We start from the raw sequence: 21,819 nt of genomic DNA on the forward strand, positions 1-21,819 counted from the left end.
ATTAACAAAGCGAGAGGTGACAATATATTTTATTATTTTTTATAAGGACTACGTTGCCACTTAATAAATTGCATCTTTTCTACAAATTTGAATAGGCAATATTGTGTTATTTTTTATTTTGCATTTGCATTCGAAACCCGAAAGGTGTTTTCTTTATTTATATAGGATGCTTGAAGGTCTTCAATTTATTTTAGTTAATAATAAATATAGGTGTTTATGAGGATAGGTCTTTAGGCATCATTTAGACGGTGCGAGAACTCGCTTGCTAACCTCAATAGTCCGCAATGTAAATAAACTTGCATGCGAGTTTGCGCGCCATCTAAATCAGCCCTTAAGTTATCTTTAAAATATTGTACTTAAAGCATAATTTTGAGAATAGTTCAAAATCCATTATAGTTAATATCTTTAAAATATTATACTTAAAGCATAATTTTGAGAATAGTTCAAAATCCATTATAGTTAGTTACCTATCACCTTTTCGATGAGTTGAAGCAATTCCCCTAATTTATTTTGTTTGACATGTAAACAAAAATATTACTTTTTTGATTTAAATATCGACAACAAGTAACTGGGTATGCACATATATTTACCAACGCATGAGGGAATACTGACAGAATAATCTCGGTGTATCCTGAACTTGTTTCCACCTAGAATTTCAATCTCTTTTCTCGTAAAATGTATGCTGCCACCCTTTTTGTGCCGTCAACGGGTGACAAAGCCTGACCGCTGTTTGCCATTGCATATCATTTCAACTGGTATTATTTCATGCCATTGAGCGCAAGAGCGGTGACGCGGTTCATGAATATGAAATGCCCTCAATAGATATGTTGTCATACATCTGCCTGCCTCTGATGGACAGTAGCACTGACTTACGCATCAATAACCTTTGTTTATTCTACCTGGAACCTTGAACCAGTACTGGGAATGTAAGGCTCCGTTTTACTAGGAGGCCTTAAGGGAGAAAGGCGGATAAGGCGTACTAGTTACCTATTTAGATAGTTTGCGTTGTAAACACGGATTTTGACTGTCTATATTTCTGTAATTATTATCTGTATTTTATTATTTTTAGGAAGTTTATAAAGCTGCTGTAAGATAGCTATAGATTTTACGATCATAAGAGTCATAATGAATAAAATGTCCGACAGCTAATCTCTGCCAGCAGGCATGTCTACCTATATTTACGTTCATACGATTTCTCTTTAATTTCCTTGAATTAAACATTCATCAGTCTCACTTTGTAACCGTCCGTATATACTTTTAAAACGAAACGGCTTTTTTGTTACATATGTAAGGTAAACGTACTGCATGGTGCTCGACGCGGTCCCAGTATATGTCATCTTGAAACTTAAGTCATTGTCAATAGAGGTGACAGCAAGGTGTCATCTATTGGGCATTAGCATGTCGAGCACTAGTAGGTTTACCTTATATGTAGTATGTTACATCGAACAACTGACCTCTTGCTGGACACAATATATACCCAGACTATATTACGTGATCGTGATAAGGTAAATTGTGACATGGTCCTACAGTTAAGGATGACTCACATTAGACCGGGCCGTGTCCGGGCCGGAGCTTCTGGCGTATCGTTTTCTATGGCAAGCATCACGTGATCGCCTGTCATGTCATACAAAAGTAAGCTCCGGAAGCTCCGGCCCGGACACGGCCCGGTCTAACGTGAGTCATCCTTTAATCCCATATTAATTAAATATCCCACAAACATAGCTTACTTGGCGTCGATGTGCAGTATCTTCATGTCCATGGTGTGCAGCGTGGTGAAGACGTTGGTGGCGCCGTGCACGACGCACTCGCGCGTCTCGGGCATGGCGAGCGGCGTGCACGCCGCCAGGAACACGGGCTCGTTGCGGCTGCACAGCGGCAGGTACGACACGAAGTGGCCCCGCACTAGCACTACCTGGATAAAAAAATATATTGAACAAAAGAAAGCGTAAAATGTTGAACATCAGCAGCAAAGAGAACTCCAGTTAGAAAACGTCATCAATATGCACTTTCTACGAGAAGTGATGGGCATTTTAAATATAAATATTTTATCCGCTATACTCAAAACCTCGAGTGTCACGTCTGTTATTGGTTTTATCTTTAAATTCAATGCTTTATTCATATACATGCAGTAGACATGAGGGGGCACTTTGAGATAAATAATTTGCAACAGGTAGGTAGTGACATTGTCACCCTAGGGCTACCTGTAGTATAAATTTATAGAAAACGATGCGCCGGAAGCTCCGTCCCGGACACGGCCCGGTCTAACGTGAGTCATCCTTTATCCAGTCACATCTGTTTCTTTGATTACAGATGTAGTGCATACTTATTGTCCTTCGTATTTTCACGGAAACGTACGAACGTGTCTTTCTATTTCAGTCAGTCTCGGTACAAAAAGTACTGACGTTGACTGAAGTAGCATGACAAATACGAACGTTTCCGAGAAAATACGAAGGAAAACAATTATGCACCACATATGTAGTCGAATATCTTCACTTCAGTACTTAAGTACATAAGTTTAAATAACGTGCGATATGATGGTAACTTCCTGTTATATTAATAGAAAATCTACAAGATTTTAATGTCCTTTAAAAAACTTGTATACCTACCCATCATTACAAATACGACAGACATAATAAGACCCGCATTCATCGCCGACAGATTGGAAGGGGCAAAAAGTTTAATCCGAATGATATCATTTGCTGAACCGGATCCATTTTGTTTTCAACGGCCTCGCAATGATATAGGCCATCGATGATACGAGTAAACTGCAATAAGGATGAGGCGTATAATTGTAATGACCAGTCGTCGTTTTCTGTTTGAAGAAGAAAAACTGCCGCACCCGCTACTTATTACATAATTCGCATAGCACACATATTTTTTGTGTTACACTGGCGCTTAGCTCCAAAAAAATTTACCTACTTATTTCAAAACTGCACCAGATTTAACCGTCCCAAACAGTCAATCCGTTTCTCGTCGTTACACTATGACCTGTTAAAAAGGCTTAGGGCGTGGCAGTTTGACATTCTTAAGCGGTGCTAGACGAGACGCCGACACAATAGTTCACAGCTCGGCCGCTCACCGAACGATCCGGATTCACGCGGCCTTGGACGATATCGACTACTTATTGAGTACCTAGGTACAAGCTTTGAAATCGCTCTTCCTACACGATTATTACTTAACACAAGTATATTTGATGAAATTTCTAAAACATAAATAATAAGGACACACATTTTTCCGCAGGCGGGAAAAACGGAAGAAGCATGACCAATTGACCATATTGACCATAGAAGCTAAAGAAGAAAGCACATTTATAGACGACTAAGGCACATATTTTTTTTATCCTAATTGTTAATCTGTATCTGTAGATAGGTTTAGCAAGTCATACCACGAAGTTTAGGTTTGCAGGTGCCTGATGCCGTGCGTAAAACGTAGCAACAATTGCATAAAAACAAAATCTATTTTACAAGATGTAATAAAATAGCTCCACTATAGGCCAGATTATATCATGTCTTATAAATGCAGCGGTTGAAGAACAACTTTCAAACGTCTTATCGCATTTTAAGTTGAATTCAAATTTAGTCCTTACTTAAAAGGAACAACGTATTGTTTGCGACTAGTTTGATAGGGTGAATTATTGAAAGTTATTACTTAAGAAGTTGTTGTATAGCAGCATTTATTAAAAAGTATCTGCCTTTCCAAAGTTCAAAGTATGAAAGTATAAATATTTTATGTCAAGTTCAACCTCGCAATTTTGAGTTAGAAAGGATGTCGTTACAGAGATAAAGGCCAAGTTCACTTAATGTTTCGGTTGTCACATACTAAGTTTAACTGATGGCTAAAGGAAATAAAATTAAAGACTATGAACTAATTGAAATGGTTTTTTAAATCTAAGCTAGCAAACAAAACAATTAATAAAACAATGGACAAGAAATTAATACATGACTGACATGTAGGTACAAGTAACTAATAAGTAACATAGATTTAGATTTAGATTTAGATATTTATTCTCATAATATTAAATTACATTATAAATTATGCTAGACTAATCTACACGAAAAACGACAAGACAAACTTTACAATAAACGAGTGATGTAAAAACTTACAGAGAGTATTTGTGTGTGACCATATGGCCTACATTACAGTTTGCATATCCATAGATTTCATAACAGGGCCTGATTTGAGTAACGTACAGGGCGATCGATCGTGAGACACTATCAGTCGGACCCGAATCCATCAAACATACCTACACGCGTCATGAGGTGAACAATGAACAGCTTTCTAATGACTGATAAAATTGAGTGACCCGTGTCATGTGTGGGTCGGTAAAGAACGTCTATACCCCAGCATAACTGTCAAAGCTCAGTAGCTTTGACAGGTTATGCTGGGGTTTTATGATTCAACTTATTGACGCGTTAGGAGCTGGCTTTATATTTCGAAGATTTAAGGTTCACAACACAAGCTTTACTATGGGACTATCGGCAGATATATGTATGAGTAAGATTGACCCATTGTTGATAAAACAGAAAATACGATGACGAAACGATGTCTTTGGAAATTCATAAACATAAGCAAAATATTGTAAATCTTCGAATGTAATAAAATCTGTCATCACATCACCTTCACCAATGGGAACGAACATGGGCCATGGCGTGTAGCCATATATTAGGTATGTTAGAAGTTTATTGTACCTAAGATACGTGTCTCGTAGTTATTGCTTTAACGTTTTAAAACAGCCAATTTAAAATATAAAAAATACATTTGTAAAAATCGAACACGAAACAAATCACTTGACCGTTTTCAAATAAAAATACGAGTGCAGAATGTAGATTTGCTTTTAAATACGAAGGCTGAGCCAAGTCTGGTCAGAAGAGTCACGAGAGTCGGTCACGAAAAGTTACGTCAGGACACACCTCTCATCTTATACTATGTTCCATTTTTTTTTAATCCTTTATAACGGTTTGTGGAGTTTACCGGCCTGCGCGTACGCCGGTCAATCACGACTCCACGTGTCCCATAGACATATTGTTATATTGTAGAGTGGGTTCGTGTTAATTAAGTTTTATGGCGTCCATAGTTTTGTTGAATTTATCTGAAATGGTGCCATTAAATAGATAGCGATACGTTCTCAATATTATTTTTGGTTGATGACTTTTTAGTTGCTAAAAACAAATAAGTATCTGGCTTAAATATAAAATTTAAGAAGAAAAAGAGCTAATATAAAAAAAATCCCGGTCAGTCTAAAATAGAATGAGACAATAATAATTGTACATTCCTAATTATCCCTATTTAAAATTTCACTTTATATTAATTTGCTTTAAAGGATCTTTAAGAAAACTATGTATGTGAGACGAGTTAGACGGTTCAACTGATTTAAGTATGATTATTAACACATTTACTGCCAGCGGCGACACTAGGCGGGTTCTCTGTTCGTAGGCGCTTTTCGCTACAAAGAGGAAAAATAACAAACGTTAGTAAACGTATTGCGAACGTTTAACAAACACAAACATACATTATTTAGGTAAATTACATTAAACTTTTAAATATTCGTAAATACATAATAATATTATATAGGTACATATAATTAAATTAATAAATCTACATTCTAAATGGCTACGGCGGCGTCGTACGTAGCTAATGCAATGATGGATGTGAAACTTGCGCTATAAAATTTCAGGAACTTGAATAGTCCGTATACCCGTTACGTTTCATTATATTGTCGTGAGGGCCTCTACGTGTTGGCTTTAAATCGCGTTCTCCTAAATGCCTAACCAGAATCCCATTGTTCCGATTACGTGCGTGATGTTTACTGGGTACATCTTTTGCTGAAATACACACACAAACGCACGCATAGAGTCCACGCAGTGTTTCAACTATGAACTGCAGAACGTATTCAGCTTTTCAGATTATGATAGCAACATATATCAGTTCGTTTCTGCTTCACCAATTATCTAGCATGTTTTATTTGAATGTGTAACGCGTCTCCAAATCAATATTCTTCTACAATCGAAACTAAACTGTCGTCATTGATCGATCAGTCGTGTGTCGCTGAATTCGGCTACGTCGCGCACGCGCCATGGCGCGGCGTGCGCACGACGAGCTCGTGACGTCACCTACACGTCACGACTCACCATACCTTTCACTGCCAATTACCGATTCATTATTTGTAATAACTTTTTATCTAAATTAAGTCGTTTAATAGTGATTTTATCTTTTATGTCCGTTAGTTATGACATGATTGGACAAAATTTTAAGGTATGTACTATAGTTATTGATACCTTTAGCTTTAGGTCTAGTTAAGTAAGTACCTATATAAAAAACTTTGATTGAATTCTGCTAAAAGTGAGATAATTAAGAGTGTAGAATTTTGGCAATAGACAGACTTGATCAATCTTCTAAAAACTTTTAGGTACAATTTTCAAACTTTGAACTTTTTTTATCCTAATATATCAATTTATTCCCTTACGTTTTAGGCTGACCCAAGCATATGGATTCAATATTTCTCATGCTGAAAGCTAAAAAAAGGTTTAGAAACAAGAGTAAATGTACAAAGGTAGCTATCAGATTTGCCACCCGTAGCCTCGGTCTCACTCTTACAATAGTATACACATACAGTATGCAAATAATACATCTTAATATAGAGGAGAGCAGTGCCTTCGAGTTTTGTTATTACAATCAGTGCATTTACATTTCATAAATAAATGCATCTCCTGCAGCTAACGACGCCACACCGAATGTTTTGTGGACATGAGCCTTTATTTAAATACGTTTTATCGTATTCGGTGTGAATTTCAGATTCTACGGCCGCGGTTTTATATCGGTTTAGCATTTAAACTGGTGACTACTGAGTATTTATTTTAAGATTAAAATTGTTTTTGCCACGTGTTAACTTATCTGATTTTGAGGTAATACTTACTGTATTTACGTAAAGGCTAGCACTGAAATTGCTATTTTACATTTCAAATCTGTCCTAAAATACGGCTTATCGGTTTACAATCACACAATTTCCATTTAAATAACTCGCTAGATGTATATCGGAATATAAAATTAAAATGGAATTCATTATAGACCCTTGAAAACTAATAAATTGAACTGCAACCCTTAACGTTTATAAATTATGGTTTACCCTTGAATTGCCGACAGACATTTCATCGAATGTTATTTCGAAGACAACGTTTCAAGTATTTTCATTTCATCGACAAGTTATTGCGTCGAAGAATCGATACTAGTAAATTTAAATCGGAGACTTTTAATTGGTACTTGAGTTATTTTGTATATAGTTTATATCATGGTATTTCTTTACGGGTTTTCTTATTTCATTTTGGATTGTATTTAATAAAATTATTACGCATAAAATTATTTCAATTTGTAATATTTCGTTATCGAAACTAAACGCAATCACGTCAGTCGGCTCACTCTGCGCGATTATAGCTAAGTGCTCTAATTTTGAAGATATAATTTTACAAGGCTGCCATTTTCATTTAGGGCAAATTATAAATAGGTTGGTAACAATAATTTTACTTACTAAGCCGTTCATTTCTGTGTAGGATCGCAGTTCTAACCTAAACCTACTTTGAAAGCCGTTCGTTTCTGTGTGGGATCGCAGTTCTAACCTAACCTAAACCTACTTTCATAGCCGTTCGTTTCTGTGTGGGATCGCAGTTCTAACCTAACCTAAACCTACTTTGAAAGCCGTTTGTTTCTGTGTGGGGTCGCAGTTCTAACCTATCCTAAACCTACTTTGAAAGCCGTTCGTTTCTGTGTGGGGTCGCAATTCTAACCTAACCTAAACCTACTTTAAAAGCCGTTCATTTCTGTGTGGGGTCGCAGTTCTAACCTAACCTAAACCTACTTTGAAAGCTGTTCGTTTCTGTGTGGGGTCGCAGTTCTAACCTAACCTAAACCGACTTTGATAGCCGTTCGTTTCTGTGTGGGGACGCAGTTCTAACCTAACCTAAACCGACTTTGATAGCCGTTCGTTTCTGTGTGGGGTCGCAGTTCTAACCTAACCTAAATCTAAAATTCTTACAACAGAAAAATGTATAAATGTGTAGTACGACATATAAAAATGTATTAAAGTAATACGTCGAACAAATGAATTGCAATGTTTAGTAGTTGTGCCAATTAAAATAATTTGAAACGAATTAGCGATCAAGTAATATTCGTTGAGTAGTATTTCTACGCAGTAAGAAAAATTTAAATAAATAGTATATGAAACAAAATAACGCCAAACAATATTACTAGTACTAACGTTTCGATGAATCGTTGTCGATGAAATAATATTCGATGAAAAAGTTTGTCGGCAAAACAAGGGTACACCATAAATTATAAACCTTCAGCGATTAGAGAAGACAATTAACACTATTTATTTTATGAATTAGAAAAAGTAAATTTATTAAAATACAATTTTAATTTATTTACATATTTGTCCCTTTTGCAGTGAAAACGGCGAGTTGCTGGGGAGCTGACGCGAAGCACGCGACTCAGACAGAAAGGGGACCCTCCGTTCCGAATGCAGCATGGAAAAGCGTCTAGCATCATGAGCACCTTCGCACCGGGAAGGGCAGAGAGCGGTTTGTGTGTATACATTTTTAGTTGTGATTCGATTTGTAATTACTATACTTTTTATCAATTAATAAATCAAATATTTAATGTAAATTATTTATCGAAGATCGCAGAATTTTTTTACATAAATATAATCAAGGGATTTAACCTATCATGACAACACTAGTTATGTTCACACTACTTTCCGTTACTTTAGGTAGCTAACTGCTATAAGAGCCAGCTCAGTAAATATTGAGATTCACCCAGTTGCAACACTTTACTTAATACATTCGGTTCCAAGATTGAGTGACAAGGGGAGTCAGTCGTAACAGCTAACTTTCAAGTTTGATTGACGCCTGCACTTACTCGTTGAGTTAATAATATTGAGTACTAATTTATACTGTAACCACTTCTATTTACTTCAAAGAAGGCATGACGTAATGCTTTAAACGTTCACTCTTAACACTTGAAATAGTACATTACTACAGAGGCTGGGAAGTAAGGGGTTGCCGGCCAAATGCATATAGACGGCCGAACTTAGTGAGGCCGAATAGTTATGAGGCCGACAACCCCTTTTCACGCCGAGGTATATATGTATAGTGCTTTTCTTAAACATGCAATGAAATAATAATAAAAATAGATGATGATGATTGTTTCATGTCCTAATGTGATAGGTTATTCAGTGCGTGGGGTTCATAAGGGGAACGAACATTTTATTATTTTTGCGCTACGACGCATGGTTTAGGAGATACAGCCATATAATTTTTTTTTTGCTTATTTTCTTTTTTTTCTTTTCTTGTGTTTATTTAAATGTTATTAAGGGGTTTGCGAAAGGGGAACGAAAATTTGATTATTTTTGCGCTACGACGTACGGCTTAGGAGATACAGCATTATAAAGTTTTTTTGTTGTTATTTTTTTTTCTTTTTTGTGTTTTTTTAGGGTTCCGTACCCAAAGGGTAAAACGGGACCCTATTACTAAGACTTCGCTGTCCGTCCGTCCGTCCGTCCGTCCGTCCGTCCGTCCGTCCGTCCGTCCGTCCGTCCGTCCGTCCGTCCGTCCGTCCGTCCGTCCGTCCGTCCGTCCGTCCGTCTGTCACCAGGCTGTATCTCACGAACCGTGATAGCTAGACAGTTGAAATTTTCACAGATGATGTATTTCTGTTGCCGCTATAACAACAAATACTAAAAACAGAATAAAATAAAGATTTAAATGGGGCTCCCATACAACAAACGTGATTTTTGACCAAAGTTAAGCAACGTCGGGAGTGGTCAGTACTTGGATGGGTGACCGTTTTTTTTTTGCTTTTTTTTCGTTTTTTTTTGCATTATGGTACGGAACCCTTCGTGCGCGAGTCCGACTCGCACTTGCCCGGTTTTTTTATATTAATTAAGGGTTTCTTACAGAGGAACGAACATTTTATTATTTTTGCGCTACGACGCATGGTTTAGGAGATACAGCCCTATAAATATTTTTTTTCTTTTTTTCTTTTCTTGTGTTTTTTTAAATGTTATTAAGGGGTTTCCTAAAGGGGAACGAAAATTTGATTATTTTTGCGCTACGACGTACGGTTTAGGAGATACAGCATTATAAAGTTTTTTTTTGTTATTTTTTTTCCTTTTTGTGTGTTTTTTTAATATTAATTAAGGGTTTCTTACAGAGGAACGAATATTTTATTATTTTTGCGCTGCGACGCACGGTTTAGGAGATACAGCCCTATAAAGATTTAAAAAAAAAGAAATCGTATCATAAACCATAAAGCATAAACTGCCTATAGTTTTTTTTAAAGCGGTGCGATAGTGTGTTATCACTTTAATGGCTGAATGCCACGATGGTGTGTCACACATATCTGTGAAATGTAAATTAAAAAAAAATTACTTCCTAAGGGGCCTAGGTAAGCCTAGGCCTTAAATTTTGTATGAAATTCCTTTACAGTTCTCTGGAGTTGCTTCGCCCTAAACGTGATACTTCGAAGCCTGATATAACGCCCGGAGTGACAACATTTCATTACATGTTTGAGAAAATGGATTTTATTGGTACACTTGTATGGAAGTTGGCCCATTCAATAAGTTTAGCTTAAATCGCACAAATCGCTAAGTAAATCTGCGTGTAGAATTTGTAGTAGTCAAGTAGTTTGTAATAAACAAAATAGCTCGTTACAATGTGATTAAATAGTGATGGTGATACTTTACGCTCATATCAACTTCCGTACAAAAAATGTTTATTTAGACCGATACATTATATAAAAAAAAACATTTTAATATTTGCTAATTCTTGAAATTGCATTTAGATTGAAACAAACCCAGTAAGTAGTTATTGGAAAAGAGGCGTTACTTGATGAACTCTAACACCAATTTGAGTGCACATTAGCGGCTATATCAATTACAAAGGGAAACCCGATTGAATGATACATGAAACAAATTAACCTATTGAGCAAAAAGATACGTACAGAGACATATCATTTGGCCGTGTTCTCACGGACTCTAAAAATCGAGTACCAATCATTACATGGACCTCTCGAACTGACACGTAGGTATATTAATTCCAGTAATGACCGTCCGAATGAGGCTTCTTTCGTCACACCGTATAGAAAACATCAAATACATATAATTAGAGGTATCTATAAACTACGGGAATTGTGATTCGTCTTCTTTAATTACGAAGGCCGGGCTCGAAGGTTGCGGGTTGTGAAATCTATTGATTCTGCTCGAAGGTGATGCGATCAATCAGCGAGCATTTATGTTTGGTGCTGGTGAATTGTACCGGTTCTTGGTAATTATCTAAAAGCATGTGTTTTTTGGCACTTAGAATTGAATTTGCGCCATACATTCGTGATTTGAATCTCATCACAATGTAAGTGTTTGTGTTTTCTTAACCCAAAATGTTCGTTGAATGTTCCAACTTAGTTTTGTTGTACACTTTTTATACTGTAATGGTGTCACAATGTCAGTCAAGACTTTTTAACATTTTGACAAGCAATTACATCTAGGATCTTGTTAGATTACTTAAGTGACATCCGGAGCTACGAGTAGCTATACAAAGCGTGTGTTGAGGTCAGTTGATTTCCTGGTCAAGGTACGGCTTTTAGATCTATACGGATTGATGCGGATATACGGAATAAATAGACAGCTAATCTTTTTACTCAATAATTAGTGTTATTTCTACTATAGGTACTTACTTGAATTTGTAGGAAATATAAGTGAGCATAAAATGATCTAGGAATACTAAAGGGACCCACTGATTAACAGTCAGCCGGACGGTATCGGCCTGTCAGTTAGAATAAAATTTTGACAGTTCCGAACAACTGACAGGCCGATACCGTCCGGTGGACTGTTAATCAGTGGGCCCCTTAACTATGAATTGTTACTTAAATATTTAAAATTGGTTTATACGGTTTAAAAAAATACTTATATTGTTGTGTCAAACCAAGTACTTTGTTATCTTATTTTATATATATTTCAAAACGGTCCATCAACAAAACTATCAAAAGGTTCACATAGAATAACATGAATAGAGAGATGACGAGTTACTGAATGCATGGTTAATATTATCGACCTTTTCTTGTTAAGTTTGTGTATTTGCTTTAAAAGGCCAAGTTCGATGGTTAATCCAGAAATATGGAATGCCGTCGTAGCTAAATAACCGTAGTAGGGTCTATTATCGTTTAAACTTTAGTTCACGGCTGCAAAAGTATACTGCGAGGGATCTACATAACATAATGACATGTTCAAAATGTTTATAAGAGCAAGGCGTTCGCGCATGAATGAAGGCATTATAGCTTCATCGAAGTTCAAGTGCGGGTTTATGTTGTGTTGAGAGATAACATGAGATGTCTTACAGACCATCAACGCCTTTACATTTGTTGGTTGTGTAACCCTGTGAGGTTACCTACGACTCTTTTGGAACTAGGTGATTGGCAGTCTGTGCCTGAAGGTACTCATAAAAATACTCTCAGGTCGACCTAAAATATCCGTGTAGTACTGTTTAAAAAATAATCCAAATATAAAATAAAATATTATTTTATTACAGATATATTACACGGCCTTGCTTTTAAAGTTGACATACTACTGCACAATATATAATACAAATATGTAAGGTTTTCAATAGTAATATGTAATACCTACCAAAATCAAGCCGATATAGATACAAATTATAATATCGTTATCAAAATCAAATATCATTTACTTTCACGCGACTACTTAATGATGGCCCATAGATACATCCCTAATAAATTAACATGTACTACATGTATACAATAAAAATCCAACTTATAAGCTTAAAACTCATGTCGGCGACACAGGTTTCTGTTGTACAGGATTTGGCAGATTCCCACGGAATCGCCGAAATACCACACCCTTCGGCCAGAAGTCCGCGCTCGCGATGGTTACAATCTTCGCTGATTATTTCTGCTCTAGTTTTGGTACGAGTAACTATTTCTTTATATGATTTTTTATGAAGTGTTAACCTGACTCAAGTTAGTTTAGTAGCTAGAGACATAGTTACAGTTACATTGTTATATTGGTTAATACACGAAGGGAGTCTGCTAGGAATGTTGCGTATAGAAACGATCAACGCCATTATTGTAATACGGAATAAGGTCAACTTGGATCCTAAGTACCGACAGCATACAGAAATCGAGCAAGCCGTATTAAAAAAAAAATGTTGTGTGATCAGAAGCACTTGAATATACATAATATTTCTTTTTAAAAAAAGGCACCCAATGGCAAGAGAATTGTCGTTGTGGTGATTGTCTTGTCATTGTGGGCCTGAAATTGTTCAGTCAATTTAGCCAGGGATATGAATGATTGTTTGAGATTTTTCAGATTTACTATTATTTATAGACATTTATCGTTACGTCAGAGCTCAGAGATACCTACATTAAAATACATGTATCCAAGAGTGGTTTAATTTAGTATATTAAATTAATAATACTTAACGTAGAAAAAAAAAGAATATACATATTGCAAAAGACATATACCTAATTATCCCCAGTTTTTCCGAATAAACAAAACTTACCTATCCAAATGATTATGCGACGCTGGCTTTTCTCCAGTCAGTACCCACAAGAATGTATATTTTAACTAGTTGCACAAGTTTCTTTTGTCATTGTATAATAATGATGCTCCGCGTTTCTGATGTTTTGTGTCTTGGAATGTGCTACGATTAGACTTATGCTATGCGTACAGACACGGATTACACATACAGTTACCGATACACTTTCAAAATCATAAAAAGTATATTAATATGGAAGACATAAGGTCGAAAATGAGACGTAAAACATCTAATTACATTAAGACTTATGTTTTTGTAGATCGTGTGATCGATGGTTTTGGTGACGCTACAGAGACATAATGGGAGTTAAAATTTCGGCTAGTAATTGATGGGGAGAAAGGCCGAGATTTGATTAATTGGAGTGGTTAGAGCAGGTAGGTACGTATAGGTTTCTGCAACGGCTCGTGGTGGTCGACCACCAGCGGCCGCGTTATTGATAACTTAGCTTGTTATATAAAATTCCCCGCCGGTTTAAAGGTCGATTGCGAGCAATACGTTCTGTTGCGGTTTATAAATTGCGATAGTAGGTATTATAACATTAGCATTGTATATTCGAGGGCTGCTTTAGTTTGGTAAGAAAGATTTTAAGGTAATAAATAAAGATAGGTACCTACGCACCTATGTTTTTACCTTAATACATAAAATTATTGAGCACATACAAATATTGTGACGGGAGTGACGGGAGTGTGCACTGGATAGGATCAATTGGCAGGACAGAGGGCTTTGCTTAGCAGTGGCACACTCTTCCAGGGTAACGCTAGCTTTTTTGAATTTATCAATTAATCATAGCAAGCGTTAAAATTTGTAATTATCTAAAATGTATCCTCTCCTATATCAGTCCAGTAAAGTTTTAGTGTAGAGCAAACATGAGTACTGTCTCTGAGGAAACAACCCACTTAAACAAAATTAAATTTTTCGTCTAGAAGAGATACTGCTAGGATTTAGTGTGTGTCGGTTTCGTGACCGCATACCCATTAGCGCTAAGCGACGCTTGCGCAAGGTACACTTTAGTTCAGCAGTTAGGCCCAAGTTAATCTGGGAAAATGTTCCCGCATAAAGCTGCTATCGAAATGTCTATAAAATATTAAACACCTTAGTGTTTTGAGTACGCCCTTTGATCGGTTGTATTTATTGCAATATCAATAACACCGATATTATAAAACGACGTGCACTTGATAAATTTGGCATGTTTATTTTATAGCATTCGAATTATATTATTGCAGGAATAGAGGAAGGAACCTACCTACCTACTTACGGAATAAAATATTTTTTTATACATTAATAAGCATTTAGACGTACATAAGTACTACAAGGAAATGCACGTTTTCGGAAATTAATCTAATTAGCTTTTACTTAAGTACTTGATACTTATAGAAAATATCTTCTTAACCAGTTTATATGCTGTCTAAAGATATATCTTTAGAAGCGCGAAAATTATATCACCGTCATGACACAAGACTAAATAGAATTAGGTACTATGAGAAAATGGAGTTAATTACTTTCCTAGCTAGAAAAGCAACAGGTTTAGGTAAGTACATCTTTTTATTATATCCTTTCATGGGATAACTGCGAGTAAAATTTAACACAGTTTAATATGAACCTGAATGTTGATTAAATTATGTTTATAGCAATCTTTGCAGTACAAACGGGTGACACGTCCGATAGAGTCATGCACTTTGTACTTAAGAGCCAACGGGAGTGGTCATTTCTCCATACAAACGTACTCCTCGTTTTCCTCCGTGGTTTTTGAAGCTAGAGCAATGATTTTTTCAACACAGATTAATATTGTCAATATCTGTGTCGGACCGTTTTGCTTTTTTTGATATTTTTGTTTTTTAAGGCGCTAGAGCCCTTCAAAAATGGCCAAAATGGCCTAATTGACTATGCCGCAATGAGAGGCGTGGCATTCAAAACTGATATCAATTAGCCAAAAAAGCAAAACGGTCCGACACAGATAATTTCATAATCATTTAGATTTCCAAATTTGGTTACGATTGGTTAAGTTTTGGAGGAGGAAACAGAGGAGTACGAAACCTCGATTTTTCAGATTTTTACGCAGGATTTTTCGCCTTGTCCTTATCGCACTACTTTTAGGTGCCGCTTCCGTTAGCGAGACGGGTATATTTACCTAAAATATTTAAAACTCAGCTCCTGTTTCGTCTTAACGATGCTGTAAAAGCCGATAGTGTTAAATACGAGCCTTTAATAAAGCGCTGTTAGTGTAAGACGCTTGTTGATAAGATATTGAAGGCTTCATGTAAATAATGGGCAATTTATATCTGAACGGCGGTCTTACGTTTTAGAAGTTGTAATATTACATACAAAGGACTGTCTCATTTCAATCATAGACAGAGAGAATAATACTACATATCTTTGTCTTACAATAGTACTAGCACCCAAAAAGAAAAGGATGAGTATAGTTTTCCTGGTTCTTACTGACTGATAAATTGGTTTGACGAACTATAATTATAGAATCGCCTATTACGTAATATATTACAATTACCTATGTGCATATTTATTTACGACTAGGCGTAGCACAACAGCGACAGTTGTAATATTTTCTACAGCTACGAGATACTGATTGACAACCGATCACTGGGTGGCAAGAACTGGGACGAACTGCATTGGACGTGCTTTGCAGTTTTTGCAGTCGGTAACCGGCCGCGTGCGGTTACACATCGGCATTCCGAGAAGTTTACGACCAGAAAAACACAAGCAAACGCCTACTGAATGAGAAAAAGCCGGATCAGAGATCAGTTCAAATTACTAAGAAACTACTGTAAAACACCAGATTCTTCTTTTACGATTTTCCTTCGGTTGATTTTATTGGATTGCGTGTAATACCGTTTTTAGAACACCGTTTAAGAAACAACCAAATGTCACTATTAACACCTATCTATACTCTTAACTTTTTTGGTCTTTTGAGAGGTACGTCATCAATGTGTCAATGAAATTGTGCTTTTGACAAAAGATGAGAATATACTTACTATTCTACAAAATAATTATGAGAACTAAACAAGCGATTGTGTGGATTGTACTTTGTATTCGATTCCAAGATTTCTTTCAAGTGCAATGTACTATTGACATGACCAAATCAGATTTTACCTACATAGCAAAGCATTTATCTATAAACGATTGTCGTAAACTGGTAGTATCTTTGCAGAACCTTAACTATGCGCTCCCTAGCCGTTTATCAGATGCAGTGAAAAAAGTTCCTAGAAAAGTGCCTTGTATACAACTCCTATTGACATGGAACAGTGAAGACTCAAAAGGCGGTGGCAAAGGTAGGAGCCATGTGGACGTAGCACACAGATTGCGTCAACTTGATAAAAGACATCTAGCAGATTGGCTCGGCAGATCTGTTTTTAACCAATTGGCTATTGATGTGCATGAAACTTTGAACAGTTATCCATTTAAAGTTGACGAAGTAGTTAAGTCAACTGCTATCAAATATTGTAAGAGTAATGAAGTTAGTACTGAAGGATGGACAAATTATGACACTGTTTTATGGACCGGTATTATAGCAGCTGTTGGTTTTGCGCTTTACCAAGTGGTAGATCGATCTTTTGTTAATAAAAGAAGACGAAATAATGAGAAATGCGAGCTGAAAGACTTATTGATACGAGAAAATTTTGATAGCGATGACGACTACGCAAGTGACAATATATTTTATAATAGTATTGAACATTTCGACGAGGATTAAAGGTATGCAATATAATCTGTTGACATCATATCTGTAAATAGTGTTATACGACAATACTTCGGAGTAGAAACAATAACAGCGCAATCACTTTGCTATCATAATAATAATAAGTATAATAACATTACCTTAGCTACGAGTAGGAGTATTGTCGCATAGTTGTCATAAGTACTAATTACTTATAATACCTAAACGTTTGCATTAAGAATTACTTCTTGAAGTAAGACTTACGAAGCGGATTAGCGGATATTCTTTTATTAAAACGATAGGATTCTTGGTCGCTTTGACAGGTCTTACCAGTCTTTGACCTATAGGTACGACCATACCCATTGATAAGGCTGTTATAAGCTGCTGTCACAGTGACTGTCCACTAACAAGGGGCGTGTTCAATGCACAAACGCAGCCATCGGCCGTGTCATCGCGGCGGCGCGTCGATAAGCCTCATTAGTGGCCGTCGTTCTTAACTTCATCAACCGATACCGGGCCCCGGATAGCTGAAACTACTAAGAGATTGAGCAAACTGTGTTTATTTAGTTGGTATCTGTTAGTAGGAATTAAAATATATAGATATAGCTTTGTATTCACAATGTATATACATTTTTAAAGGTAACAACGCATCAAATGGTTTAAGAATAAATAGACCACATAAAACATTATAAATCAAAAACTTAAGCAAATAACGTAGATACATTCGGGTAAAACATAATACCTACTTCAGAATATCGGCTAATTCCTAAAATCATCCTAATTTCATCATATTTGGGTCCATTTTCAAAATTACCCGACAAACTATAATATTTGAATTTACCCGAATACACCTTATACCAGTAGGTGTTGTTGAAACTTCTAATTCATTTATTGTCAACTAACCTATAAATCAGGCCCTTATTATCATAAACAATGTACTGGATATTTCCTTATTGCGTTGCAAAGTGCTAAATTATTTCGTTTTGTGATTTATTATTCAATTTATAATAATGTCATTATAAATTTTAGATAAAGTCAATATAATTATAGTAAGGTATGAGTTATGCGCGAATTATTCGACGACATTTTGTTAATTATCTTTCTAGAAAGTTATTTTAAATAAAAATAAGGATCACCTTAGCAAAAGACATACACTGGAAATGTAAGAATACGCAAATAAAGTACCTTGCGAAGCCTAGATATTTATTAAAACATCATTACCATAATGCCACATAAAAGTGAGCACTAATACCTAGTGTTTTCTTTAAGCTCCAGGACTGAACTGAATAGAAAGAAAAGTTTTATGCTTTATCTATATTTGTGAAGCATAAACTAAAATTTAAAACAATTTGGTTTTCTCATATGAATAAACACAGAAAACAATATTGTTATAATAGTTAAAAAATTACTTAAGTGATCGTATATTTGTTTCAGAAAACCATGTGGTCAAAGAAAGAATCATCTTTATCCCTTTGGTCGTGCCATGTTCAAAAAGGGGTAAGAATATTTTAATATCGTTATTTAATTATACTCATTGATGTTGATAGATCAGTTACTTAGTTACACAAAATTTACCAATGCACCTATTAAAACTGCATTAAACTGGCAAATTTTGCGCAAACAAACAGTTGAGGCAGCTAGTATTCAGAAACGAACTTATTGCCCGCAATAGCCCACCAATCGCCCGCAAGCGCATATATGAAATTAAGTATCAAAAAAAGTTAATTACTAACAATATTTTTATAAGGAGGGGGGATTTAAAAATCATGTTGGATGAAATGTACAGTCAGGGCGAATTAGGATATTAAAAAAATAAAGTTGTTAATACAATAAAACCAGGCGCTAATATCCTTTAAACATTTGTTCGGTTAATTTAAAAGACTAAGCCTTTTTCACAATATTAATATTTCACGTTCCACAACATTAGAGAAAATAAAAAAATCATTGACTTTTATGCCTCTAACAGCGGTCAAGTCCAAGTTATTAATAAAAAATATCCCAATTAAACGGTAAAATAACAAATCAGGCGGCTTAGCACGGTCGCGTTTTTATCCCTTGTCACCATGCCTGTCACGTTCTAACAAGTATGTAAGTGCGAAAGGGACGCGCATAGTGATAGTCGATAAAAATGGAACCGTGCTGAGCCCGCAGGTTGTAGGTATATACTTATGTCTTTTATATTTACTATCCTCTGATTTAGGTACCTAAATACCCTCGCAATAGGCTGTGGCATTCGCTAAAGTTTCGACAAAAAGAAGTGCAGAGTGACTAGTGACATTACCTATATAGTAGGGTACCTACGTAAGCGTTCTAATATTAAAGGAGTCGCACGCGCACGTGCGCGCGAGTTTATTAATCGCTTACGAGCTAGCCGCGACTGCGTGCATTAGTTATTCTCAAACGTTTCATGTTTTGCCTGGCTCCCATTCTGCGTGGGAGCTTGCATACGTATTGGGAATTAATTGATCGTAGGTATATATTTCATAAATTAACCCATGAAAAATAATGCTGAAAATACATCGTGAAATGTAAGCGGTTGTTTTCCCGCAGCGAGATGATTTTGAACATGATACTGTACAACTTTCCCCAAGGAACATAGGTCGAAATATGAAAAAAAATTTTCGACTTCCCATAGAAATTATGCAATCAGCTGATCAAGTCTAGTATGGGAAGTCGAAATTTTTTTTTCATATTTCGACCTATGTTCCTTGGGGAAAGTTGTACAAAACAACCACTAAAATTTCACGGTGCCTATTTATGAATATATTTCTTATTTTCTTTATTTTGTGGCTTTACTAAAGCCTAACTTAGGTTGGTCTCAAAGAAGCTTTTGATTCTGTATAGAAACGATATTAATTGGTATCAACAAAAGTATTTGTCAAAAACGAAGATTTTGTTGCTGACTGCATTTTCTCCAAAACCTGTCCTTAAGTAAACAGTAAGGAAAGACCATTTTCTCGTAACGGCACGGCATCCTGTATACCTACTTAGATAGGTCTTATATAGGTTCTGTACGCCAAATCTGAATCTAATATTTACGCCTGTAAATAAAGGTAATAAATAAATGCTTTCCTGATTCTCATCATAAACCTGTCCAAAAAGTTAATCTTTACCGGCCAGTAAATCAAACGGTGAATGATAAAATTAATATAGACTAAGACTGCTATAAGAGTAATAGTTTTATGGATCTAAAATACCACAAATGATCATCATTGGTAAGGCAGTTCATCAATTATTTTACAACGCAGAACTATGTACGTCCGCTTATTATGTGTGAAGTTAGTGCTTAGGCCATCTATCATAGTAGTTTAGTGCGATGTGGGCAGAAGTATAATTAAAAATCATGTATATGTATAGAATGACATATTTATTAATTTTATGATAGTAACATAATTTTATTTCATACGTACTTATTCGTTATGAAGACTAGTTTCAAAAAAATAGTCAATGTTAACATTATACGGAAAGTTTTAAGCCATGTAAAAAAACCAGCTCATTTGTGAACCTAAATTGAACCACATGTTTCCATTAAAATAATCATACCGTACACTTCGGCGAGTAAGTGCGAACAAGATAATAGTGCTAATAAAAACAGAACCATCAGATAAGCTGGTTATAGCGGGCTTATTACCACAAGGAAATAATTACCAAACGATTCTCAGGCTAATGCGTGCTCTTTCAATTAAGTACCTCGTCTCGTGTAAAAGCTTCGATGTATTGACGGAGTGGGTTTGGATTGGACATCTGGAGTTGAGGCTTAAGAACTATGCTGTTTCGTTTCATGCATATATAAAAGAGGAAATTAGTTAAATTTCTTAAGAGTGATAGTTAATTAATACAGTGAGTTACATCAAGACGGAATAGACTTGACTTCTGCCTGCTAACTTCGTCTGCGTGATGATGATTAAATTTTATGATGGTAAAAACTACCCTTTGTCCTTCCTGGACTTCAATCTAACTAAATACCAAATTTCATCTAAATCTGTTCAGAGGATTAGCGTGAAGAGGTAACAGACAGACAGATATACTCGGAGGTACTTAAGCATTTATAATATTAGTAGGGACATTTAGAAATTTAATATTAAAAATCATGTTTTACATAAAAAGAAATTGTACCTACGTACCTATAGATAATTATATAATTGTATATTAATTAATAACAAATTTTATAAATCTCATCAATGTGTACGAGCACCTGTTAGACGTTTTTTGTACAAGATACTTAATATTCACTTAAATTATTTGAAAGTGAACTCGTTAATTATGCTCTCATCAATTTTATATGTAATATTTCAAAATTGAACTCTCGCATCGTTCGGGTCACGTGTTATAATATGCTGTTTAGAAACCAGTGGAAGTGTGTAGTAGAATTAAACTTTATGGGTTCCGTACGTAAATTACGGTAATTATGTTTAAGTACTTATTTAAGTTTCTGATGTTTTTTTTATAACAGGAAAGAGAAACCAGAGCTCAACATAAGTTCTTTAACGATTTGCTAGATATAAACGATAGTTCAAATGAAAACTTGGTTTATCCTCTAGCGGCCCACCATACAAGGAA

At 35.7% G+C, this 21,819-nt stretch overlaps 1 protein-coding gene across 2 annotated transcripts in view; it reads right to left on the reverse strand.

Annotated features, from left to right (window-relative positions):
- Positions 1 to 21,819, reverse strand: part of LOC134795071 (PAS domain-containing protein cky-1-like) — a 126,665-nt gene that overhangs the window by 24,625 nt on the left and 80,221 nt on the right. For both annotated transcript variants that reach the window (XM_063766917.1, XM_063766911.1), the window contains exon 7: positions 1,728 to 1,912. In XM_063766917.1, coding sequence (XP_063622987.1) covers positions 1,728 to 1,912 — 185 coding nt within the window. The remainder of the gene's footprint in view (positions 1 to 1,727; positions 1,913 to 21,819) is intronic.

Source organism: Cydia splendana, chromosome 1, assembly GCF_910591565.1.
Source record: "Cydia splendana chromosome 1, ilCydSple1.2, whole genome shotgun sequence".
Lineage (NCBI taxonomy): Eukaryota > Metazoa > Arthropoda > Insecta > Lepidoptera > Tortricidae > Cydia > Cydia splendana.